Genomic DNA, 23,829 nt, shown 5'->3' with positions numbered 1-23,829 from the left:
AGCTTTACTCTGACCTAGTCAAGGTCTTTGGTGCGGCATTGGCAGAAACGAGAAGAAACCTTTTTCCATAACTGTTGAGCATCTCCAGTTTATGAAATGGGAGGTGTGCACTGCAGAAGGTCTCCTGACCTCAGTGAAATGCTAATTTTCCAAGCAGCTTATTTGCATTTGCACATATACATTAAACACGACAGCAGTTGTTCTTGTCCCCACCCCAAGGAAATGAGCTCAGATTTTACTCAATGCTACAATGAGGCAAAGCACGTCCAGATCCCAGCCCTCGGCTGAGAGGCCATGCACCAGCGATCCGCACGGAGACAGTTCTGTTTCTGCCCGTGCAAGGTTAGACCCTCAGTTCCTGTGCCCTTTGTAACTCTCAGATGATCTTGCCATCAAATCCATAATCCCTTATAAGACTACTCCATTCTTGATGTAGCAGAAGACACACAAATAAAAATAAATCTAACAAGTTAGTGGTAATAATGAGATTGCTAATGAAACATAATTAATGTATGCAAGCTTGACTGGGGTTAGAAGAGATTTTTTTTAAGTGCTGTGTTTTATGGAGTAATCTTAAATTAGGACACACTTGCTAGGATGTCTCAGCATTGTTTGTATGACTCTGGCTTTTCTTACTCACTTGTAACTGTTGAACAGACACTAGATGCCCTCCAGTAAATAACTGGAGCATTTTGAGGAATACTTACAGGTGCAAATTAATAGGGAAGTAGTCTTTGCATTTCTTCATGGAAGCAGGGACAATCCACTGAGTGATGTTCTTAAAATGAATTTGTACCAAATGTCCCAGCTTTAAAGATTTTTGAACAAATAGCGTGGTTTTTTTCATTTTTTTCCAGAAAACGTAAGGTTTAGCCATATAGCTGGAATTCTAGCCATGAACACCCATGGCTCCTGTTTGTGTGCTTTCCAGTGTTGAAAACCAGAAGTGTTTGTGGAGTTCCACTGCTCTGAGGAGCCCTGGGAAACCTCCGGCCGTGACATCCCCAGTGACTGTCCTATCTCAGGGCTGGGGGTTGGCAGCCCCCAGGGAAGGCCAGTGGAAGGGTAACAACATATTCTACCTGCTCTCCAGCTGCTCCAGCTCACAGCCAAAACCTCAGGTGAAGCTGGATTTGTGCTGATGTGCCATGCAGGGAGGCAGAGCGGCTGAGGCGTGTACGTGGCCCACGCTGCACCCCCGGTCGCGGGGACCCGCTCTCCTGTGGGACAAGGCAGTATCTGCCACCTCAGACAGCTTGAGCAGGTGACAGTTGTCAGGAGCAGCTCGCAGCTGTCGATTGGAAAGATCTTCCCAACAAGCCCTTTTGAATTGCTAATAGGTAAATGGTAGCTGTTAACCGCCTTTGATATTTCTTCATGCAGCATGAGTGCTCTTTGATATTTCTTCGCATAGCTTGTCTGCTTATTTTCCCGAAACCTGGGAAGACAAGCCTGAAAAAGTAATTCACATGTTTTCAGCAGTCAGAGACAAGATTTTGAAGCTATTGTTGGGCACCTCCTTCCTGAATATCTTAGTTTTGTCTGAGTGAAGACTTACTAAAGACTTCAATAAAAGTGTAAAGATTTGGTAATTTAAAGCTCAACTGGTGTTGCAAGGCTAGGCTCTGATCTTAGTAATATGAGCTACAAATGTACTAATGATTAATTCTTTCTAGAGCCTTTTCCAAAAAAAGGCAGTAAGTAGCAGTGTAATTAAAGGAACATTTGTTTAAACAAATGGAATTTTGCCTAGAAGTGAAAAAAATAACATTGGCATTAATATTAAAGTCTGATCTGTGCTGGAATTACTGGGGATGAACATCTATGTAAAGTGGATCAGAGTTTGGCCCTTGTTTCCCTGCAGCTGCGTAATATTTGGTTTGGTTCTCTTTCACGCAACTCCAGCAATGTGAAGAGAGCCCCAAAATAAGAGTAAGTTGCATATATTTATATATTGAACTCCATTACATTGACAGATTTGTTAGTATTAATGAGAACCAGTGTTTGTTTTTTTCCTGTTGTCAGCCTCGTTAAGTCTTTTCCATACTACTTTAAAAATGTTCTTGATTTACATCTCTTTCTCAGCAAGGTGATAAGAAGCTGGAAACCCTGAGAGTACAAAGTACCACCATAAATGTGTCAGAAAGTAGTAGCTGAAAGAGTGCTGTTTGCTTTGTTTTTCTGGAGAAATGGAGATTTTGAGCTCTGCTAAGGTCACATGTTGATACCAGATGTACTTCTTGGCTTTAGTGGGAGACTCAAGTACAAATACTTAAAAGAAACAAAAAGCACCTCCATTACAGTCACATGAAAACTTGAAAGGCTGTAATCATGAACCCAAACATGGCATTTTCATAGTTAACTTATTAGCTACAGGAAATGCATATATGCCCTTTTCTAAAGAGGAATTTCGGGGGTGTGGGGGGAGGCGGAGATAGGGGAAAGGTTGATGCCATTTCTGCTCTGTGGCCCTGACCAGTAAGCGCAGGCACTTGGCTGCTGCCTGCACAAGGAGGTGTTTTTTGTGCACATGCTTACATGATGGAGCACTGCATTCTGTTTTGTGAGCAGCTGATAGTCATGATTAAGAGTTTCATCCAAAACCAATAGAATTAGGAGGAAAAAAAAAATCATTGGTTTTGGATAGCAGGTGGTAGACATTATGTTCTTGCTGACGTCATTAGTTAAATTTATCTGTAAGAAATTGAAAAGGAATGAAGGAGTGACTTCTGCAGAACTCTTAAAGGCAGGCACTGGCTTGAAAAGACTCCTGTCTCACACTTAAATAAGGTTTCATGAACAGATAAGGTGTTATTTGCTTTCCGGTTCCAAATTCAGGTATTGCGCAATACTCAAGCACCCACAGCGTCAATGGGAAGAGCTTTCTGTGTCTGAGTTAGGGAGAAACTGCACATAAACCCTCCCTGCCCATGTGCTGGAGCCCTGTGAGAACCTGGAGCTTCAGGCAGAGCCGCCTGCGGTGGCACCGCTGGACACGCTCGGGCCATCCCTTTGCTGAGCTGATGACCTACCTACCCCTCTCCTGCCAAAACTCTTTAGGGACTGGGAAGGGTGACGTGCCAATGTCCAGCACCTGAGGACCTCAGCACGTGAAGGTCGAGCCATGCCTCAGACTGCGACGGCAGCGCTGTTACTCCCACTGCCGTGTTGCGGAGCGACCTGCTGTTCTGAGTGTCTGCTCACCACCCGCTGCCCAGGGAACTGCTGCGGTGAGGAGGGGGTTTCTCCAGCGAGTAGGTGTGGAGATGATCCAGCGTCCGTGCATCCCACTTCTGGAACCAGGTGCCTAACGATACAGCTGTGTGAAGAAAAAAAGGAATATCCTTCCACGGATACATACCACCACAATTAGAGATTCAGATTAGCAGAGGTGTGCACACTGAGAGATTATGAGAAGACAGAGTGTAATTACGGTTTTCTTTGGTATTTCAGTACTGGGATGATGCTCATGTTTTTGCAGATCTATGTAGTTTCCTGGGGCTCAGAGTGTGTGTCCACTTCCCAGGGGATCTCCTGTTGGCCGTGCGGTGGCTTGGAGCTTACTCTGGTGCCCCACCACAGTCCTGTGTTCCTCTTGACACTTGAGGATGTATTTGAATGTTTTCCCTTCATCATGCATGCAATATCTGACTGCTTATTGTGGTTTATGCTCCAGAACAGGTTATTTTTCCAAATCTAGCATTGGGTTTGGGTTTGGTATTGTTTGGGGTTTTTTTGTTTGGTTGGGGTTTGCTTTGGTTTGTTTTGGTTTGATTGTTTGGGGTTTTTTTGTTTGGTTGGGGGGGTTTGTTTGTTTGTGGTTTTGTTTTTGTTTTTTAATATCTGAAAAATCAGGTGTTATAGGTATTAAAAATGTCATTTTTGTGCATTGGGATATATGTGATTGTTCTGTTGTCCAATGCTTTCTCTTTCCTTTATTGAATGTGCAGTTGATGACCAACATGGCATCTAGTCTTGGATAAAAGAGGTCCTTAGCCCTAAGGCATGATACTGATGTAACGATGGCTGTTGTTGTTCTTGACAGAATCCCTAAATGGATCTTGGAAAGAAGGAGGATTTGTGCCTTCTAGTACCAGCAGCAGTGGATACTGGAGCTGGAACGCTCCCAGTGACCAGTCCAATCCATCCACCCCATCTCCACCTCTGTCAGCTGATAGCTTCAAAAGTTTTCGGACACCTTCCCAGCCAGATGATGGTATTGATGAAGCTGAAACAAGCAACCTTCTCTTTGATGAACCCATTCCTAGGAAGAGAAAGGTCAGCCTCACAGTAAATTCCATGCCCATGGGCAGATAGGATGTCGCTAGACTTATTTCGCTGTGGGAAAGGAACAGGTCACCCAAACAGCTCTGTATGTGCATTCCTCCTTGGCGTCAAGTTAACGTAGGTGCTTAGCCTAGTCACTGGGTCTGGTTCAACCTAGTCACCTACTGCACATGCTGCCATCAGCACCACATATTTGCTGGCAGATGGTGAGGTTCTGCAGAGCCTCCTGCTCAGAAAGCACTGCAGTGATTTCCAGAAGGTGTTGCCTCTTGCCTACTTTGGCAAATTCTTTCTGTGCGGGATGCAACAGGCAGCCTTTACATGTCATCACAGAAACTGGGGATGGCCTTAATACTTCTTGTTCCCTGGAAGTGCCGTTTGTCTGACAGCATGTCAGATACCTTAATACTGTGAAGCTTTCTCTGTGCAAGCATATGGAGTGAAAAAAGGAGGCAGAGATCGAACCTGATGGCTTTAGGTACAGTGTTTGCAGGGGCCAAATTTATCCTAAGTAGGAGTGCAAAGGCAGACTAAATAAAACACAGTGTAAAAAAAAAAAAAATGTCCAAAACTAACCCCAAAAAAGCACCATTATGCTAGTAAGCAAGCTCCTCTTGAACAAAAAGAAAACAAAGAGATGGCACTAGTCCAAGTTTCCTTCCCTCCCAACGCAACAGGACAGATTTTATATAGCAAGATGAAAAAGAGCTTTTTGTAAGGAGAAAAAACAGAGAATTTATTCTCCTTAGTGACTTCGTTCTGGCTCAGTCTGAGACAGTTAATTGCTTCATCACCAGCAGGAAGAAGTTTAAATGATTGTTTAAACCTGTTCAGATTTATCGTTTTGCTCCAGAAGTTGCTTAACTTGCTGACCCACACTGTTCTGCCCTTGTTTGTGGGAGAGAGGTGTAAAATGTTTGTGCTTCTTGCTGAAAAGGAAAAAAAAATGTTTTGGAGGACACCATTGCTATAATAAATCAGAAGTTAGAGGTGGCTGTTAAACTAAAGACAGGTGATTTTGGGGGGTGTAGGAATGCAGAATGTGCTGGTTTGCCTTTTACTTCTCAGTTAAAGTTCAGCTTATTAGCATCACTCTTATTGCTCAGCTGTGATGAGACAGATGGGTTTGCAGCTGCCATCTGTATTGTTGTCTAAGTTGTCTTTGAATATTTCTATTGATGTACCCACCACAGATCTGTTACACTGTCTGTTCTGGTTGCCAGGGATTTTGCTCTGTATGGCAAATGTTCAATGTAGATAAATAATAACATTACCTGCCAAACTTTGTTTTATAAATGAACTGCGTTTCCTGCATTTTTTTTTTTAATTCTGGTCCCAGCATGGTACTTTATCAGAGTACAGTTTCACATCTTTAGAAGCTGAAATAAAAATGTTCAGGTTATATCTTCTTCAGAGCTGCAAAAATCAGAAGGAATAAACCTGGAAATAGAGTTATCGGTAACCTTACTTTTACTTATTAAAGTTTCTTCCATTTCGTATTTGGAAAATGTCATGTTAGCAACCATTTCCCGTTAAGAAAGTTGCTTGCTTAAAAGTTTCCAATAATGTAGTTATTCTCCACTAAACCATTTATGTTCCATTATTTCCTTAACTAAAACATTAAGCCTAATTAGGCAATTTTATGACTAGTCAGAAATGGAAGCATGGTTTACATTCTGTATTTTTACGGAGTAAAATTTCATTTGATTACGTTAAAAACACATGGGGTTTTGCGGAGTCCTAGCATTGACAATAAAGCTAAAAACACAGTGGAGCTAGGAGTTTGGTTTTACCATCAAACTGGAGATTGATGTTAAACCATGCTGTGTTTATAAAGATGTATATGGCATTCACGATGTCATATCAGATTTCCTAGGATGTAAATGGTAAGCATGGTCTTCATCTTGTCACCATGGTTGGTGGTTGGTTATGGGTTTTTAAGCTGATGATAGTATTTAGTATTTTATTATAAAAGTAAGCAAAGTATCTGTCAGAATTGCTAGATGGATTACATTTAATTTTAGGAAAAATTATATTCTAATCATTGTCTTTCTAGCAAATGCTCAAACTTGCCATCTACTGGCACACGATTCCAAAGGGTCTAAATTGAAGAAAGCACCAAGTCAGCTTTTGTTCAAGATGCAGTGAAGCATGTACTTATCCTAAGGATGTGCTTGTTCCTTTTATAATCAAGCTTTATATGAATATATTAATTTAATTTTACATGTAACTAAAATTATAGGATAAAAAATATGGTGTTTTTAAGCTCTTTCTCATGTTTTCTTTAATGATGTGTTCTATAATAATAGAGAAAATTATTTTTGAGAATTACAAATTATTTAGATTTTTTTTTCATTTAAAATTTATAAAGTAGGTTTCATTTTGCAGTAAAAGTAGCTTTTAAAAAAGTCAGTACAGTTCTGAAACATCTGTGTTTTTTGTTACCACATACTGTGCTTTAAATTAAGACTAGTTTCCTCCAGAGTCTTCAAAATATTGAAGACTGGGCTGGTTGTAGCCCTGTTGGCTGTGATCTAAATCAATGATAACTCAGTTTAGGCCAATGAAGTAATATTAAAGAACATAACTATTAAAATGAGATTATACACGTATTATTTTTAAAACATTGAACACAGCCAGTTGGCTTCTCATTCTCTTGTCCAAGTAAGGGTCACAGCAGCTTCTAAATGAAATAAAAGCTGGTTTTGCCAGCTCATGGGTCAATATTGTCATTGCAGAAGCTATGGTTTTCTGGCACAATATTTTGTCTGTTTTGCAAAATTCATGAGCAGAAACATTCGTAAGAACTTGCTTTAGGAAGGTCTTAATTTAAGAAGATGCCTTTCGTTAAGCGAGAAATCCTTATCAGTTGTTCTTCGAAAGGCTCCAGACAAGTGTAGGAAGTTTTTATACCGTTTGCTTCCTTTCGTGGCGAGACAGAAACTGGAACTTGAAAGTGAAAAAGCCGTGCCAAAGAGCGGAGAGGTAAAGTTTTGGCACAAGCTACTCCTGTGGCTTTTCACTGGGATTCTGTTGAGTTCAGTAGAACGACACTGTTGTGAGAGACTATTACATCATTACAAATTTGGAGTTAGAGGCACGGAGCCTTCACAGTGTTTTATAGCTGCATGCATTTTGGGTGGTTTGGTTTTCTTTCTATCTTCCATGCAACTAATGTTGCTTTACTCTCAATTTCCAGAACTCAATGAAGGTGATGTTCAAATGCCTGTGGAAAAACTGTGGGAAAGTACTGAGCACAGCTGCAGGGATACAGAAACACATACGGACCATCCACCTTGGGTAAGAGCGCAGTCTCTAAGGGATTTGCTATGGAAGGGGAGCAGTTGTCCTTGGCCAGGGAATTGAAGTGGCTTCTCCTTGGCTTTTCTGTCTCTGATCCCTGGGTTTCTGAGGAAATGGTGTAATAGTGCATCAAGGTGAACAGGAACTTATTCAAACAGCGAGACATTTTCTTTCCTGAATGTTTGTAGACTTTGCTAGAAGGTCAAATATGGGTCTAGGTCACACTGCACTTCCTGGATGGCTGCACAACTCGGTGGCATTTACTTAATATGTGTTATCTGCGCGTCACATCCAAGCTGACGCTGTGTGAAACACAACAGGTTTCAGGGTTGTGCATGAATGCTTTCCAGCCTTGTTTCACATCTGATCAGGTGCTTGTGCTGGTTCTGAGTCCAATTAATGCCAAAAAAACCCCCAAACAAACAAATAAAAAACCCAAACAAACAAAAAACCCCAACAACAACCTAAGAAACCAAAGAAAAAGAAACAGAGTTGCAATTCCATGTGGATGTTACTTGAACCAGAAGCAAAAGCAAATGAGTCTGGTATGACACAAGCTTGTTTCAGAGCTTTGGTTTGCAACCAAAGTCTCCTGTGCAATTCCCTGAGTGACCTAGCTGTCTCACATATAGTTACAGTGGAGACTCATGGTCTTTGCCTGTTAGGTGTGTGGAAACACATCTCTGTTGTGTAAATCTGTGTTAGCCAGTGCTTAAAAATCAAAGTGACCATGAGGAAGTAGTCTGGTGTGGAGCTCAGGGGAGTCTTGTGAAGGTGATAGTAATTCCTGTTGGGCTTAGACTCCAAAGAGTGAGGCTACGAGAAACAGAGGAAATCTCTCTCGAAGTGCACTTTTCAGTGTTGCTCTTTGTCTTGCATATTGTGGGGACATCCTTTTTGTGGCGCAGGGGAGGGAGAAGCAAACAGCAGAACTTCCCTGGAATTTGAAGCTTGTAGCTTTGCCAGAGAGAGGGGTTTTGGTGAGCGACTGGCAGAGGTCTGGCAGGCGGTACTTCTGGTAGAGCCCTGCAAATCTGCTCAACCCATGCTCTCAATGACTTTCATTGAGTAAGGTGGCAAGAGGACCACAGGTAGCAATATAGGGGCAAGCAGACTGAGGGACTAACTGGTGAGGGGCTGTTCTTGGGGTGCATGCCTGGAAAAAGAGTGTCCCTGATATGGACATGCAGGCAGGAGGACACTTAGGGCTCCCCGATTTCCCGTATGGAAGACGCAGGAGAAAATACACATGTATAAGGTGTGAGTTACATCTGTGTAGCACAGGGATTATAAATGTGCTAAAACAGTGGTTTGTTAGGAACTTCAAAATAACATGTAACCAGCTGGCAAGTACTGGTTTGACTGCGCTGCTTCGCTCCTAGCACTTGCGCTCAGACACGCAGCAGATAGTGCCAGGGGATGCAGGGGCAGCTAAGCATTTACACCTCCTCCTCTTGCACTAAGTCTGCATCTAGAGAGTAGGACCAGCAAGTCCAGCACCAGCAAGCCAGCCCTTACTTGTCCTTTTTCTGCCCGTGTCTGAGTGAGTTGCATGGTGAGACTGTTTTCTAGCAGCTTCTTCTGTTACACCAAGGAGAGTTAACAGTGAAACACGGCCATAACTATAATTTGTTTAATTAAGTAACCTATGATAAGATTACACATTGTTTGCCATAACATTAGTGAAGTGTATCTTGCCCGTGTTTGTTATTTTTACCCGTCCTTCCGTGGCTGCTCTGTCGTTTCTCAAGTCAAAGTACGTTGAGATTCTGGGTAGCTTCAATAGTTAGGAATGAGAAGCTGATATTTAAGCTGAAGCATAGAAGTTAAACATCTACTTCAAGGTCAAAGAATTAATCAAGAATAATACAGAGAGAAAAAAAGAATCTAATTCATACTTCTTTTCCCTTCAGACTAGATAATTTTCTTTTCCTCTCCCCCTTGCCTGCGGCCAGAATGCTGATAAAGTAGGTTTGGTTGAAACTGGGAATATTAATTTATTGACAGTGTGAATATATGTGCTCATGCATCTAGAACACAAAATTTACCTTGGAGTTCTTGCTTCCATTTAATCAGTCCTTCATTCTTTGTTTTGATACAGACGTGTAGGCGAGTCTGACTATAGTGATGGAGAGGAGGATTTTTACTATACAGAAATCAGACTCAACACGGACTCAGTAGCTGATGGCTTGAGCAGTCTTTCCCCAGTCTCTCCATCTTTAGCATCTCCTCCTTCCTTTCCCACCCAAGACGCAATCCGTCCTGAAACTTCCTGTGCCAAAACCGAGACTAAATTGATGACACCTCTGAGCCGCTCAGCTCCTACCAATCTCTACCTCGTACACACGGACCACGCTTACCAGGTAATGCTAGTGAGGGTGAACTCTGTTGATTGCATTAATGCCATTGATGTATGAAGGAATGTCAGAGCATAATGTTTGAGTTTTAAAAAGCCAAGTCTAGTTTTAATGGGCTGAAAAGTTTTCAGAGCAGCCCAAGTGATTCATCCCATTTAAATTTAGATGTCTGCTTCTGAGCTAATTGTTTATTTGCTTGTGCTCCCACCATAGCTGATGGTTTTTGGGGTGCTATTTATCCAGCCACACAAAGGTGCATACTTTAGATTGAGAAGAGTTTCTCTGTGTATCCCATTGCCTATATCAGTGAATTATCCACTAATGATAAGGAGGGCCCAAGGTAATGTGCTCAGATGCAGTCTCCTGCAATGTAAAAATTCTCATTCAATCAGCTGAATCCCTCCCAGCTGCAGCTCTGCTTGTAAGTTACCTGTGTGTCTGTAGGTAGGTACCTGGGGGGTGCCAGGAACAATTGATTTCCTTTGTTTGTACAGTGTGAGATGTCACTTTGCGTGCAGGAAGCAGAGCAGGAAGAATGAAAAGGCATATATGGTATCCTCCTACTCTTAGAGGTAATGCTTTGCAAATGGCAAAAATCCAATCAGATGCAAAAAAACTCCTATTCCAAAAACTTACAATTAAGTTCAAACAGAAACCATTAATTGTAAAAGTGCACTAAAATTTGACATGTTTTGGTCTGGATACCATATGAGAAAAGAAGAATAGAGACTTTGAAGTAGTGCGGTCCATGACCTGCATACGCACCGGAGAAATGAATTCTCTTAAATTTATGACATGCAATAACTTTTGTATACAGCATTGTGCAGATGAAACCTTTTTGTCATGTGTCTGGACCAGATCCACTAAAAGGGCAGGGGGAACCATACAGAATTTACAGGCTTGTTTTAGACTCTCGTGCATGGTGGAAAGCATGGCTGGAAGCTTGGCATCTCGAGTGGGAGCTGCATCTGGTAGCACACCAACCTGGGGACTGGTCAAGCCAGCTAGGAGGACATTCTTCTCAGTCTAGCTTAAGCCATGCCTCTCACAGAGTGAGGCACAAAGTCTGGGCTGCTGAGAAGAGTCTCACTTCATTTGGGATTTGCAGTTGTGACAGTCTTCCCTGCAATTGGGAGACCTGCTCGATGCTTTTTTATATGCAGCCTTTGAGTAAAGCACTTGTTTAAGGAAATCACAGTTCAAATGTTTAAGCCATTTGGATTGGTTTTGAACGGATGTGTTCCATGACACGAGACTACAAGTGTCTGAGCCCTGTCTCCTTCTCAAGTTGCTCTGGTTTCAGTACTTCATCAGCAAGGAGTGACACAACTCACACCGTTCAGGGCTGTTGAGCTGGAAGCAGGAGGCGAGGTCCCTGCTCAGCACTCACGTTGTCCTGGCAGAGGAGGCAGCTGCTGCAGAGCAGGTCGGCGGCGTCCTGCGCTGGAGTCCCTCTAGCCCAGCAAGCAGAGCAATCTCCGGGAGGCAAGGGGGAGATCCAGCTCTCACTAGCAAGAGGAGGAATTGAGCCCGGCTTTTCACTCATAACATTTAAGCACTCTTGTGACTAATCTGTTGTGTGGAAGGGAATAGAAGAGAAGGTGACGACAGCATCTTTAATACCACCGTATTTCCTGCAGTTTGCTTGCTGGAGTGAGCCATGTACAGAATTTCAAAACTTTTTTAACTTCTGATATTATCTGTATCAAAACTGAAACAAAGCATTGAAGGGGAATATAGTGATGATGACAATCTCTCATCTGAATGAGAGCATGAAAATGGAAATTACTTCATTGGGAGGGAAGAGGCAAAATTCACAGCTTAAGGAACTCAGATAAAGGAGTCTGAATAATGCTCATCCCAGGATTCCTGTTGAAAAGGGGACAAAAATACAGAACCCAAAGCTGAATCGCAAGATCCTAAACAGATCTGTTAATTGTCATTTCTTGTATGACTGGAAAATGGAAAATACAATACCTGCAGCAGGCAAGTCCTAACTCTCTTCTCTGACCCAGTCCTATGGATGAGGAAAGATTTAGAAGAATAATTGAAGAAATGGTGGAAAGTACAGCAAATGAGGTGAACTGCAGTGGAGGAACCCCAAAGAAAGATTATCCTAGAACGGTGTAACATCTTCCGTGGACAAAGTAGCTTTGTAAACAACAAAGAAGCAGTAAAGAAGAACAAATCCTTTGGGGTTTAAGGAGATGATTTGATCTTCTAACATATAGGCAGTATTGATTAGGCTAGAGATCAAATTTAGTGTAGGAGAGGGAGTGGGGGAGCCAGGGAGAAGATCAGTGAGTTATTTCAAAAGGGCTATTGAATGTTATTAGTGGAATTGAATGAAAAGCTGAGTTTGAGTCTGATTTCATTAGATCATTTTGGTACTACACAAATACTATGATAGCCTTTGCTGATAACAAACTCGGGAGACGTCAGCAGTACGGGGGTTTATACATCACGCTTACTTGACTGGGTGATCTGAAGAATAGTAGGTTGTGGATGCAATTTAATGGCAGAACATGCGAAGTCCTGCATCTTAGGAACTAATGAGATTTCTCTGCTATAAACTGGGGTAATAAGAAAACTATGTGAGGAGAAAACCTGTGTTCATTAATCAAGCACAGAGTGAGTGTAAGCCAACAACAACAGAGCTGTGAAGGGGGGAAAAAAAAGTTGTCAGCTTTTCTGAGTAAGAAATATCTAGGAGAGACGGGGATTTTTAATGCTGTTGTACAAGACCCCTGGATAACTTCAGCTGAGATCCTGAGTAGAGTTCTGGTCAACCAAGTTCGAGGATCATGGGCTCCAGTTAGAAGAGGTAGAAAGAAAAGGTGGTCAGAGGGAGGAGGGAGGGCAAGGAGGACACGGGGGCTTCTCCAGCCCAGGGACAGACAGGTTGGGAAAAAGCCAGGGTGAGGAGAGGGGGAGACTGCTGGCTGGGAAGGGAGGGGACAAACACGGGAGGGGAAGAGGACAAGCAGGTGCTATTTCAGATGCAAGGGCAATGTTGACACAAATAAATAAGTAAAGGTTATGCACGAATATACTTAAATTGAGGTACAGAAACTCTTCAGTTGGTTGTAATGTTAAGGTTGCTCACCTTATGGAAGAGATTGTCTGAAGCATTACCCTGGGAAACATGGCTGTGCTTGCTGAGCAAAGATGCATGTCTGGGGAAGGAATGAACGAGGTGATTGACTGTCTAAATTGGATCGTATCTGAGGTAGATATTTAGGCACTGAGAAGAAAGAATTGAGCACCATGGTATTTTAGGCAACTGCAAATTACAGCGATTTTAAATTTTTCATACTTCGCTTTTCATTATGAAACTAGGGCCTGTACCTGTTAAACGTAGCTGCAGGGGAACTACAGAGGGGCTTTTTCAGCACCTGGGATTTCCCTTGCGGGCCCTATGTGAATACGTGGGAAGGCGCCGTGCTGAGCCCGGCTTTGCGCTGATACCCCGGTGGGATGCCGATACCCACCCCGTGCCTCCAGCCTTCCCTGGCAGGACTGCCGTGGTCCATCACCCCTTCCTGTTTAAACGGGGTCGTGATGAAGCACTGCTGGTACTGTCTGGAGTTGCCAAATTTTTCTTGGTGCCTTTCAGCGAGGTGTTTATGCTTTGTGGAGCTCAGCGGACATTTTCTCCACATGTCCCTGCGGATTTTCGTGGAGCCGCCAGCAGGCCCGGCAGCCCACAGAGCGTCGGGCTGGAGACGGAGGCATCCAGGGCTCTCGGTTTCTTTTCCTTGGAGAGACTCCAGGGGATTGCTTCAGCACTTGTTTACTCTGAAGGTTATCTTTAATGAGGACTATCAGGTTGTAGTTTGTCATCGCCCCTCTCTGCCTGGCAGCTCCGGGAAGCTCTCTCCCCTGAAGCCGTGAGGCAACTTCCACAGCTTCAAACACAAACACTGCTTGAAGAAGTGTATTTTATTACTGTAAGGCGCAGACAACTGAAAGGCAGAAGTAAAAGCTCATTTTTTATAGCAAGTTCTTGATAAGTTTAAACCAAGGAGCCTTTTTTTTTTGCGGCGAAAGCTTGAAATTCAGGAGTCAAAGGGAGCCTGTGTTCATGGCGGCTGCTTGCGCTCCTGTTAGGCAGGGTAACTGCAAAGGTATGAAATTCCTGACTCTGTAAATTAAACAGGATTGAAACAGGGGTAGGGGAAAATTCCTGAGGGCGCATAGTCCAATGGGGAAACCAGAGGGAAGGCACAAGTTGAAAGATGCTCAACCGTCTGAGCTCAGACTATCGGGTGTTGCACCCCAGGGCAGCACTGGGCATTGCAGCCCAGATGGGAAGAACATAAAAGTTCAAGGGGCCCAGGGGTCCTTCAAATATTTGTTTTAGCTTAGTCTTTTAAGAGCTGGTTTTTGAATCCCAAGGATGATTTTCAGCTCCTTGTTTTTAACAGGAAAGACACTTTTAATTGGAATGATTCATAACAGCATTTATCTGATGAGAAATTGCAAACCCTTACTGTTGATCATTAACCCTGTTGTCCAAGAAGCCTGACCAGCTGGTTTTCAGTTGTTTAAACCAGCTGCTGTCACTTTAAATGCTGCCTTGTTTATCGCTGTGGAACAGGTGATAATTTGTAATATTCTTTGCTGCTAGCTGGCAATATTCTAAGTTATTTGTAGATGATGTTTGATTTTGTGTGTTTTTTATCAGATCTGGCTTTTAAGGGTTTTGTATGGATTCTTGTGAGAGCTATTGTCTTTTTTTAAACAAGGTTTTAAGAACAGCAATGTATAAATATGTGCCTTCCTTACCGGCTTATCCATGATTATCCCTCTAATAAGGGTAAAATGCTTGTCACCGTGCAGTTCTTTTCCACGTTGGAAAGTCTCTCATAGATTTACAGTTTGAAGGAGTGAAAGATACCTTGAAATGCTTCGGAAGAGGAAAAGTTCTTCTTACCGGAATAATATTTTCTTTTCACACAGGCCACTCCTCCGGTGAACATTCCAGGGTCAGCAAAATTCACTCCCAATGGCAGTAGCTTTAGCATCTCTTGGCAGTCGCCTCCAGTTACCTTCACCGGCATTCCAGTAAGTGAATGACACACACAAAAAAAAGTTTTTAGAACTTTTTGTTTTGCTTCACACTGTCTCATGATAGAAATAAATTTGACATAAGAGGTACTGGAGAGAAACAAATTAAATGTGTGCTTCGGTTTTCCAGCATGGCTGATTTTAACGCTTTTGCTGCTCTTCAGTACGATTACTTTTTTTTGCATCAGTGTCTACAAGCAGAAAATTGGATCTATAGTATATATTTTTTGAACTATATGCTCACAAAAGAATGTTCTCGTAGGTGCAGAGCCTCGCACAATCTGCTGCTTTTTGTGCCATTAAGAGATTTCAAAACTAGATGGAAAATCAGCAAGGTGATGGCTATGCTAACAGGCTAATTGGATTCAGGCAGAAGGGCTGTTACCTGAATGAGTTCTGAAGATGAAGCGTATTTGAAAGGCAACTGAAAGCAACAATAAGATGAAATGCAGAGGTTGATTCTAGTAGGCTGCATATATGTAGTCCCCAGTGACATCAGAAAATTCTCTACTTTTATACAGAAAATACGTTCAATACGTGTTGCATTTTGATATGGATACAATTGCAGTTTGACACATTTTAATGAAGATCTATTAGATGTAAAGTCAGCTCTGACCCTTTCTTCAAAAAAGCGAGTGTACAAGGCCTAATTTCATGAACAGGACTGCAGAAATGGGATGTTTGCTTAAACATAGACTTGCAGTACTCCTAAATGCAACGCAGTATAGGTGAGGATACTGTAGGGGGAGTTAAAAACCTTTGTGAAGAGTTCAGATGGATTAGGCTTCTAGTGCCTAGCATGGTGAATACTAAAAGTAAATGTAAATCACTATTTGTGAGTAGCGGAAAGTGTTCTGTATAATAAATAGAAATACATATTAATGTAGTGTATCCTAATTTTTATTGGAAAGCATTTTTCAGCATAAATTGATATCCTCTAATCATAAACCTTTTCGATATCATACAATTTCATTTAATATTACAATTTATGAATTTATTAATTTTTAAAGTGTGTTATATAAGGCACATTGCTCATCCAAAGAACCATATAGCTTTTTTTTTTTCTCCTGACAGTGAATATTAGACATGGCAATAAGAGACGCTGTTTCTCTCGCTTCTTTTCATCAAGTGAATCTCCAAAGCTTCTTACTGTCAACCTTTGGCAAATCTTGGAGATTTTCTGCAGAGGCTGCGGCATCCTGCAGGGCTGATAAAAAATGAAAGTGGCTGAATCAATTACACTACACTCTGCCAATGAATATTTATTAAATTCCATCAAGGAACAACTAACAGTGAAAGACATCATGCTGGCAGCAATTTGAACAAGAGTGCCTTGACAGAGAGCGCTATCCATAAAGTTCCTTGAGAATTTGATTTCTCAACAATGGGATTGATACAGAGTAATTATTAAACCAGCTCCTTTTGTGGAGTAGCAGAAATTGGTGCCAGGAGTGTTGGGAATCTACAAATGCAATTAGCCACATTGTAAATCAGACACTTAAGAGGACAGGATTAGACACGTATGCATTGAGTTTACTTGTTTGAGCAACAACGCTGATCTGTGACTGTGGCCTTGAGAGTTCTCAAAGGAATTTAAGAAATGCCAAATCACTTTCTGAGAATTGTATGGAGATGCCAATGATATAAGTACAATTCAAAAATAATCCCAATACAAAAACCTGGGGAAGCAGTGATGCTGGCAGAGTTATAAACTGCTCAGGGAACCATATGAACTGCCTTTATAGCTCTAACAACAGTTATAAAGCTATTTAGCACGAAACCCAAACCAAAACAGAACAAAAAACCCAAACACAACAAAAGCAAGTAAACACAAAAACTTGTAGGTTTGCACACCTTTGTCTGTTCTGTCATCTGAATTACAAAGGTTTACCTGCAGTGGAAAATTATATGCAGTAAGTGAGGGTGCAAATGCAAAGTGATGTTAAAAATGACATGAAACAAAAGTTTTGGTTTTCCTGTTTCAAAGTAAATTAGATATTGCCGTATAAAACAGGGCTCTGTCAATTCCCACTCTTATACTGAGTGTAACTACTTTAGGAAAGCTATAGTATAGGGGTTTTTCGCCTTCTCTTATGAGGTTTATTTAATCCCAGACTATGTGACAGAGCCAGTATACCATAAACTCATGCAACTGTATACATACATGGTCCCTGAGATTAGATGCATGTCTGTAGCACCCAAAGGAACTTCAGAGAGTAAGTCCAAACCATTACTTTTTACCTGACCATTAATATTTAGCCAAGAATTTTTCTAAAATGGCTTTTTGGCTTGGACAAACCACTGGGCAGTGAAGGATTAGGTACAGATTTGCAGAGCTGCATAGGCCTATGCATTTCTTCACATCACTAGTGATGCTGGCATGGGGCCGTTCTGTCCTTGGCCTGTTGGAGAGCTGCTGAATCCTGGTTCTGAACAGTCTTCTTTCTAGGCCTGTATGTCAGCAGTTAAGTCTAGGAGGAGATGAAATTTCAAAATATTATTTTTATGTGGTTTTCGTTGTTTTGCTTTGTTTTGTTTTTTTCCACACCTACCTCAGGTGTTTCCCTGTTCGTTCCTGTGGACATTGAATTTCGATGACACTGAGTACTGCCTGCTGGCTGTCCTGGGAACTGGGGTGTTCAGAGAGACATCATGACTTGCATTAAGTCTTTGATTTTGGGCAGTCTTTAGCTGAGCAGCACCAAAAGGCCTTTGTGAACGTGAGCGTATTCACAGCATCTAACCATAGGCATTTATCTAGAACAGGGATGTCCAGCTTATTTTCACCAGGGGCCACATCAGCCTCACAGTTGCCTACAAAATGCCGAATGTAGTTACATTTATACAGTCCTAAAATTACATTCAGCCCTTTGAAGGCAACCGGGAGGCTGATGTGGCCTGTGGTGAAAATGTGTTTAACACCTGTGATCTAGAAGTCTTATAGTCATTAAGGAGGAGAATTAGGGGAACCTCCAAAGTCCTTAGACATCGTGCTCTGAATCATGCGTAAGTTAGGTTCCCAAGGTGGATGATACTGATTTTTACCTGCCTGCTCGTAAGAGCCAAAAAGGTTGAACAGGAGAGATCTTTAAGTTCAATAATCTGATGTTTACAGATCACGAATCTTCTCTGTAACCACAGTTTCCCCCAGGAAATGTAACTGGAAGCTCCAGGTCCTCCCTTCAAACAAACGTTATCGTTTCACATTCATTCTTTGCGTTAGACAACACTTCAAATGTGAAAAGCCGCCAAGGGCGAGGATTTTGCCTTCTCACAGCCTCCTGTTCACCTGCTCTTAGTGTCGCCTACAAAGGAGTACAGCTAACTGCTGTCGTTTAGACCTCCTGCAAAGCCTATCAAAATACATGAAGTACTGTGTAGCTGCCTTGGAAACCACCATGCAGAGACCCCTCTGGAGAATGTCAGGGGAGGCGCAGTCTGCACGCTGCAATTACTGCTCAAACCTGCTCTGTGTTTGGAAGCAATCAGGATAATTGCTTCTAACATAGGAGGCCATCAAAGTACTTCTTTTGGTTCAATGGTAACCAAGGAGTATGTTGAGTATCAATTTGTAGTGGTAGATATAAAAATTTTCTGGGTTGTTTTGTTTTGTTTTTTGGGGTTTTTTAAATGTTTAAGGACCCTAACAGAATTGGCTGGAGCTCTGGTTGCTGTTAATGGTTGGAAAACCACAGTTTTTCACAGTGTTTCAATCATTCTTAGATAAAAGAAGTGGCTGATAAAATATAGGAAAAAAGGAAGCAGACAAGAAGCTGCCCTCAATAGGACAAAAGGAGCTAGTGTGGTCTCTGGATGTATAAAACATGAGTAATGGTAAGCAGGTAGAGAGAGAGGAAATTTTAAGTTTTGGAGGTATATTTCATATACCAGTAATGGTCTAAGCTTGTTCAGAGTGTGAGCGGCACATGCAGTTAAATCAGAAATTTCTATAGTTATCAGCCAAGAGTAAAAGTTGAAGGAGTGTCTGCACTCCATTGCAAGTATTAGTTAGGGTTTTTTTGCTACTGTGGAGTAGCTAGAAAATAGACTTTATATCAAAAATTAAAGCACATTCAATAACTCTCTTCAGGTCAGGTCAATTCCCGTTCTACCAGGTATTATGAGACTTAAAAGGGCAAGAGTGAAAAGTCAGAGCAACGCAGGGAACTGTGACGATATCTGCAGTTCCTGGCTGCAGGGGACAGTGACTCCGTGCACCAGATGCCCAAGTGAAACTTGCTGTGTTCTGTACATAACAAAAAGTGAGCACTTGTAATGTTTTTCTGGTGTTTTAGATGTGAAGTGGTTGCGGCCTTTACCCAGGAGTGAAGTAAGACCCTAGTAATAAAATTTAGGAATTATTTAAGGCCAAGCTTTGTGCCATGTGATTACTCAAATAATGTTGCCAACCCCCAGGCTCATGTAGGAGGCTTATTTGGAAAGTCTCAGAAGACCAAACTACACCCTTCACTGGGGAATATTCACAAAGGAGGACACCTTCTGAGAAGGTTTAGAGTGCAGAATAAAGGAGATAATCCAGCACATCCCATTAGCAGCCTTGATCAGAAGGGCTGCCTTGTGCTCCCATTAAAACCTCAAGGGCTGCATAGTAACTGACCTGGAGCAAACCCCCTTCTCCAAGGCCGTCTCTCTACAGAGAGTGACAAGTCACAGACAGGAGCAACACCTGAAATCCCTTTATTTCATAGGGGGTTATTGGTATTGTTCTCAGCACAGGCCGGAGTTTATTTTTCCAGTTATTTCCTCTGCTTAAATTGGAGAAAGTTTTCATAAGAGCTATTCAGAGCTAAATAAGAATGAATGCATTTTTTTTACTTCCCAAAACCTGAAGTGATGCTGATATGTATTCTGGTTTGCTCTGTTTGGATGACTGGAAGTACAGGGAAGCAAAATAGAACCAATATAATGTACCTAACGCTAAATGGACGTCTTTCTAAGTAGACCTACAATTTACTTATGTTTGTATGATATATAATAACTGAATTTCCTGAATATCCTTGCTACCATGCATCATGAATTGCATTTTCTGGGAGAAGTGTTTATACTGTATTCATGCGTGTGTGTTCTTCATAAGCAGCTTTTTTTGTCTATATTGACAGGTCTCACCAACTCATAATCGTCCTGCAGGGAGTGGAGAGCAGAAACAGTCCTACACAGTTCTTTCATCACCGCCTAGAGTAGCATTTGGCTTGAGGTACGGGACCATTAGCGCCTGCTGACAGACCAGCAGCCTCAGAACCTGGAGGGCATTTAGTAAATAAGATGTCAGTGACCAAAGAAACAGAAAAACCACACCACCAACTGTGATTGCAGTTGTCAGGGAGTTTCTTACTACACCGCTGCAGAGTAACTGTTCTGGACCTATTTTGCTTTTCATTGCCATCAAAGGTAAAGTTTTAGGGAAAAGTGAGTTGTTGCGGAATGACGAAGACAGGCTGTGAAGCAAAACCACGGCCTTATGCCAGGCATGTCTGGAGTTCAGATGCAGATCTAAATTGCCCTGTAAAGAGACGCTGCCCAGATGCACTGCTCCAGCCGAAGCATCCTGTACTTCATTACGTAGCTTTGCTTTTTTTCCCTAAAAGCCTGGGCTGTCTTGTGTGTTCATCACAGTCAGTGAATTATAAGAATCCATACCGTACAATAAATTAGATTAAAGCAAAGCTTTTTATACCTTGTCTTCCTAGACATGAGCAATGTTCACTTCCATTAAAGCTAACTGATATTTGAACAAAATCTGCTTTAAAAGTGTTCAAAAAGTTATGCTAAAAAATCAAACTGTAAAACTAAATTTCTTACAGTAAAGAAACTCTTAATTTCTCACAGTCCTAAAGGTGACTGTACCCTAAAATTTTCTTCATGACTCTCAGATCATTGCATATGCTACAAACCAAACTTAGGATCTTCCTAATTCATGGATTGTGCCTATTAATGAATGTTTGGTAGTCAAAAAATATATAAGTATGCAAGAGAGGCATCACCAGGCAATTCTCATGTGTGCCATGCAGCGTGTAATACAGGTATTAAGCAATTCTGTCTGTACAGTTACTTGATTCAAAGACTCAAGGACAGTTGGCACTGCTGTAGCAAGCATTGGGTTGCTTCTTGTAGCATTGCTCCTCAGGTTTGCTGGATTTTGATGTGTTGAATAAAAAAAAAAAGTGCCATTTTAACAGTTACTCTGATCATTTTCTGAACTTGTGACCTTCTGAGTGTGGTTATAAGATGGAAAACATGACAATCATTATAGCTTTAAGAGCACATACTGCCTGCTTTGTTGACGTCGAGGATGACAGAGCAGGAATACATGTGAACGTGCTGCAGCAGAGGGCAAGGGTTAAAACTTGGTTTTAATCCCTGTTGTTTCTCAGTGGATGGGCTGGGAGCTGGCAAGCTGAGGAGCTGGGAGCCTTTCCCCTGTTCTGCACAGCTGCTACCTGCTGGCAGGCTGCTCTGCTGCCCAGAGCTACGCACAATATTTGTACCGCAGCTCTGAAGCAAAGAGGACTTACGCCTGAGGTGACCTGGGCTGTGTTGTAGAACAGCTGTGATTATCCATTACGTGGCTGGAGTACCATTTATGTAGGCCGGGTTTAGTCTCTGGCTGAAGTCAGGGCTGCATGTTCCTGGGCTCAGGCTTGGAGCAGAGGAGCAGGCTCAGCAGCCGCTGCAGAAGCTGGAGAAGCCCGGTGAGGAGAAGTTCTGGTCACTCAGATCTGTGAAGTCATAGCCCTGTGCCTTCCTGCTTCAGCAGCTCCCGGCTGACTCAAAACCAACCCAAATAAATCCCTTTGAAACACCGCGGGTTCTCTGCCTGCTACACTGTGTTGAGGTAGTTGTCCTGGTCGGAGGGTGATGGAGCAAAGTTATGAAAGCATCTCGTTAATGAGCTTCCCTTTCTCTCTGACAGGAAGCCTAGAGGGGAGGGGAAAAAGTGTCGGAAGGTCTATGGGATGGAGAACAGAGATATGTGGTGCACTGCCTGCCGGTGGAAGAAGGCCTGCCAAAGGTTCATCGACTAAAGAGTGAAATGATGCAAAGGATTTGGGGAGGGGGGAGAACAACAAGCAGAACCAGATTGCTGCAGCTGCACTGTATCACTTCTCGTTTTCCCTCCAGTGATGTGGTGTTGGGGGTTTTTTCGTTGTTTCTTTTTTTTTTTTTGGTGGGTTTTAATTTTTTTTTTTTTTTTTTAAAGAGCTTTGTATTTCAAAGTGAAGCACTTGTAGCCAAGGAGAAGCACTAATCAAAACCTGTGTGGAGCAATATAGAGGGGAAAAAAAAAAAAAAAAGAAAAAACCAACAAAAAACAAAACCAAGAACATACAACAAAATTCTTTCTTACTAAGTATGGAAACCAGAGCAGCTATTAGTGTTTTCCTGTAAAAGAAAGGAAAAAGTTAATTTTTTTGCTAACTCTGTGAGCTACTTGCTCCTTAGGATGATTTTTAACCATTTCAGTCTCTGTGCTGTGAATGTCTCTATTTGCTGAAATGAACGATTTTTCTTTTCCTGAAACAAAGATCTTTTTTCAAAAAAAAATTTCTAATAAATACTTCAGAGTTGTATAAGCTACAGTTTACTCAACAAAAGCTGTACTAAGACTGGAGACTGCTAAATAATTCTCCTAATACGAATGATCATGATTATATTATATTTTTGGAAAGGGGATGTGGGGAGGAGTTGGGCTTTTTGTTTGTTTGTTTATAGGAGAAAAGCAAAGTCTGAATTTGCGAGAAGGACAAGCAGTGCTCCTGGAAGATTTTTAAACCAGGCACAGTCCAGTGGAGTGGAACAAAGTAATTTAAGTACCAGATTGGATTTTGATCCCCTGGAGGAAGAAAAGCAGCAACGGCAAGTCACCAGCAGATATTGTCGCAAGAAGTCGTCGGGGGAAGATATGTGATTGAAACACGTAAGAATTAAATGGGGTCCAGTAGCTTTTCTTACCACTCTCCTGTTTCTGAGGGAGAATGAACAGTTGGACCAGCACATCTGCTGCTGCAGGAGGCCTGTCAAGAACTGGTAAATGCAGCCGCTAGGTTTATCTGTAATAACCTATTCAGGGACACGATTCAGCCCAGCAGTTCTGCTCTTCTTTTTCTCTTACTTGAGAGATAGTTGTTAAGATAATGGTTTGCTTGGCATTTTTTCCCCCCTATTAAAGTTGCTAAGGTTTATTTGATGCAAAAAATTGGCAGAGAAAAGAAAATACCCCTTTTTCCACAGCATCATCTCAGAAAAAGAAGTACAACAGCAAAGGAGGAGCATATTTATGGTAAAAATCCATTTCTTAACTCATTTTGATATAAGAATTAACAAGTTTCTATACTCGCAGTACTTGGATAGATTTGGGTACTTTAGTTTCTGTGTCCATTAGAAAGTATACACCAGAATCTGGCAAGCCGGTGTTCTGTCTCAACTTGTATCTAATTACCATTAATTAACAATTATTTCAATGCAAAAATAAAGACACCTTTAAAAAAAAGAATTAAAAAATAGGAAGCAAAATATTGCCTATTAATAGAGACATATAGAGGCCCACAAATTCCTGGATTTTATTTTTCGTAGCATTTGAAATTAGACCAGCTCTTTTTTTTTTTTCTAATTGCCTAAGCTGGCTCATCCTCCTTGAAATAGGGGGACGCTTAAGTATCTAAACTGCTTCCTAAAATCTGGTCTAAAGTTCACTTGATAGCTTTATTAAGCATGCATCGCTGCTTATGCCAATATAGAAGCACAAAATAACAATGCAGTTGTTTAGAATGTACATTATTAATTCAGCGAAGTA

General features: G+C 41.7%; 1 protein-coding gene across 2 annotated transcripts in view; it reads left to right on the top strand.

Moving 5' to 3' along the window:
• The window catches only part of ZNF704 (zinc finger protein 704), an 89,141-nt gene extending 65,753 nt beyond the window's left edge, over positions 1-23,388 (top strand). The window contains exons 4-10 of one of the 2 annotated variants that reach the window (XM_065627127.1): positions 4,046-4,278; positions 7,487-7,587; positions 9,692-9,953; positions 14,910-15,014; positions 20,138-20,232; positions 21,949-22,047; positions 22,749-23,388. In XM_065627127.1, coding sequence (XP_065483199.1) covers positions 4,046-4,278; positions 7,487-7,587; positions 9,692-9,953; positions 14,910-15,014; positions 20,138-20,232; positions 21,949-22,047; positions 22,749-22,944 — 1,091 coding nt within the window. In that variant the 3' untranslated portion in view covers positions 22,945-23,388. Of the gene's footprint in view, positions 1-4,045; positions 4,279-7,486; positions 7,588-9,691; positions 9,954-14,909; positions 15,015-20,137; positions 20,233-21,948 lie in introns of both variants that reach the window. The other variant, XM_065627129.1, reaches the window with a different exon arrangement.
• Positions 23,389-23,829: the final 441 nt, after the last annotated feature.

Source organism: Caloenas nicobarica, chromosome 2 (genome assembly GCF_036013445.1).
Source record: "Caloenas nicobarica isolate bCalNic1 chromosome 2, bCalNic1.hap1, whole genome shotgun sequence".
Lineage (NCBI taxonomy): Eukaryota > Metazoa > Chordata > Aves > Columbiformes > Columbidae > Caloenas > Caloenas nicobarica.
Note: the sequence above shows the minus strand (reverse complement) of the source record. Positions and strands in the feature narration are given on the sequence as shown.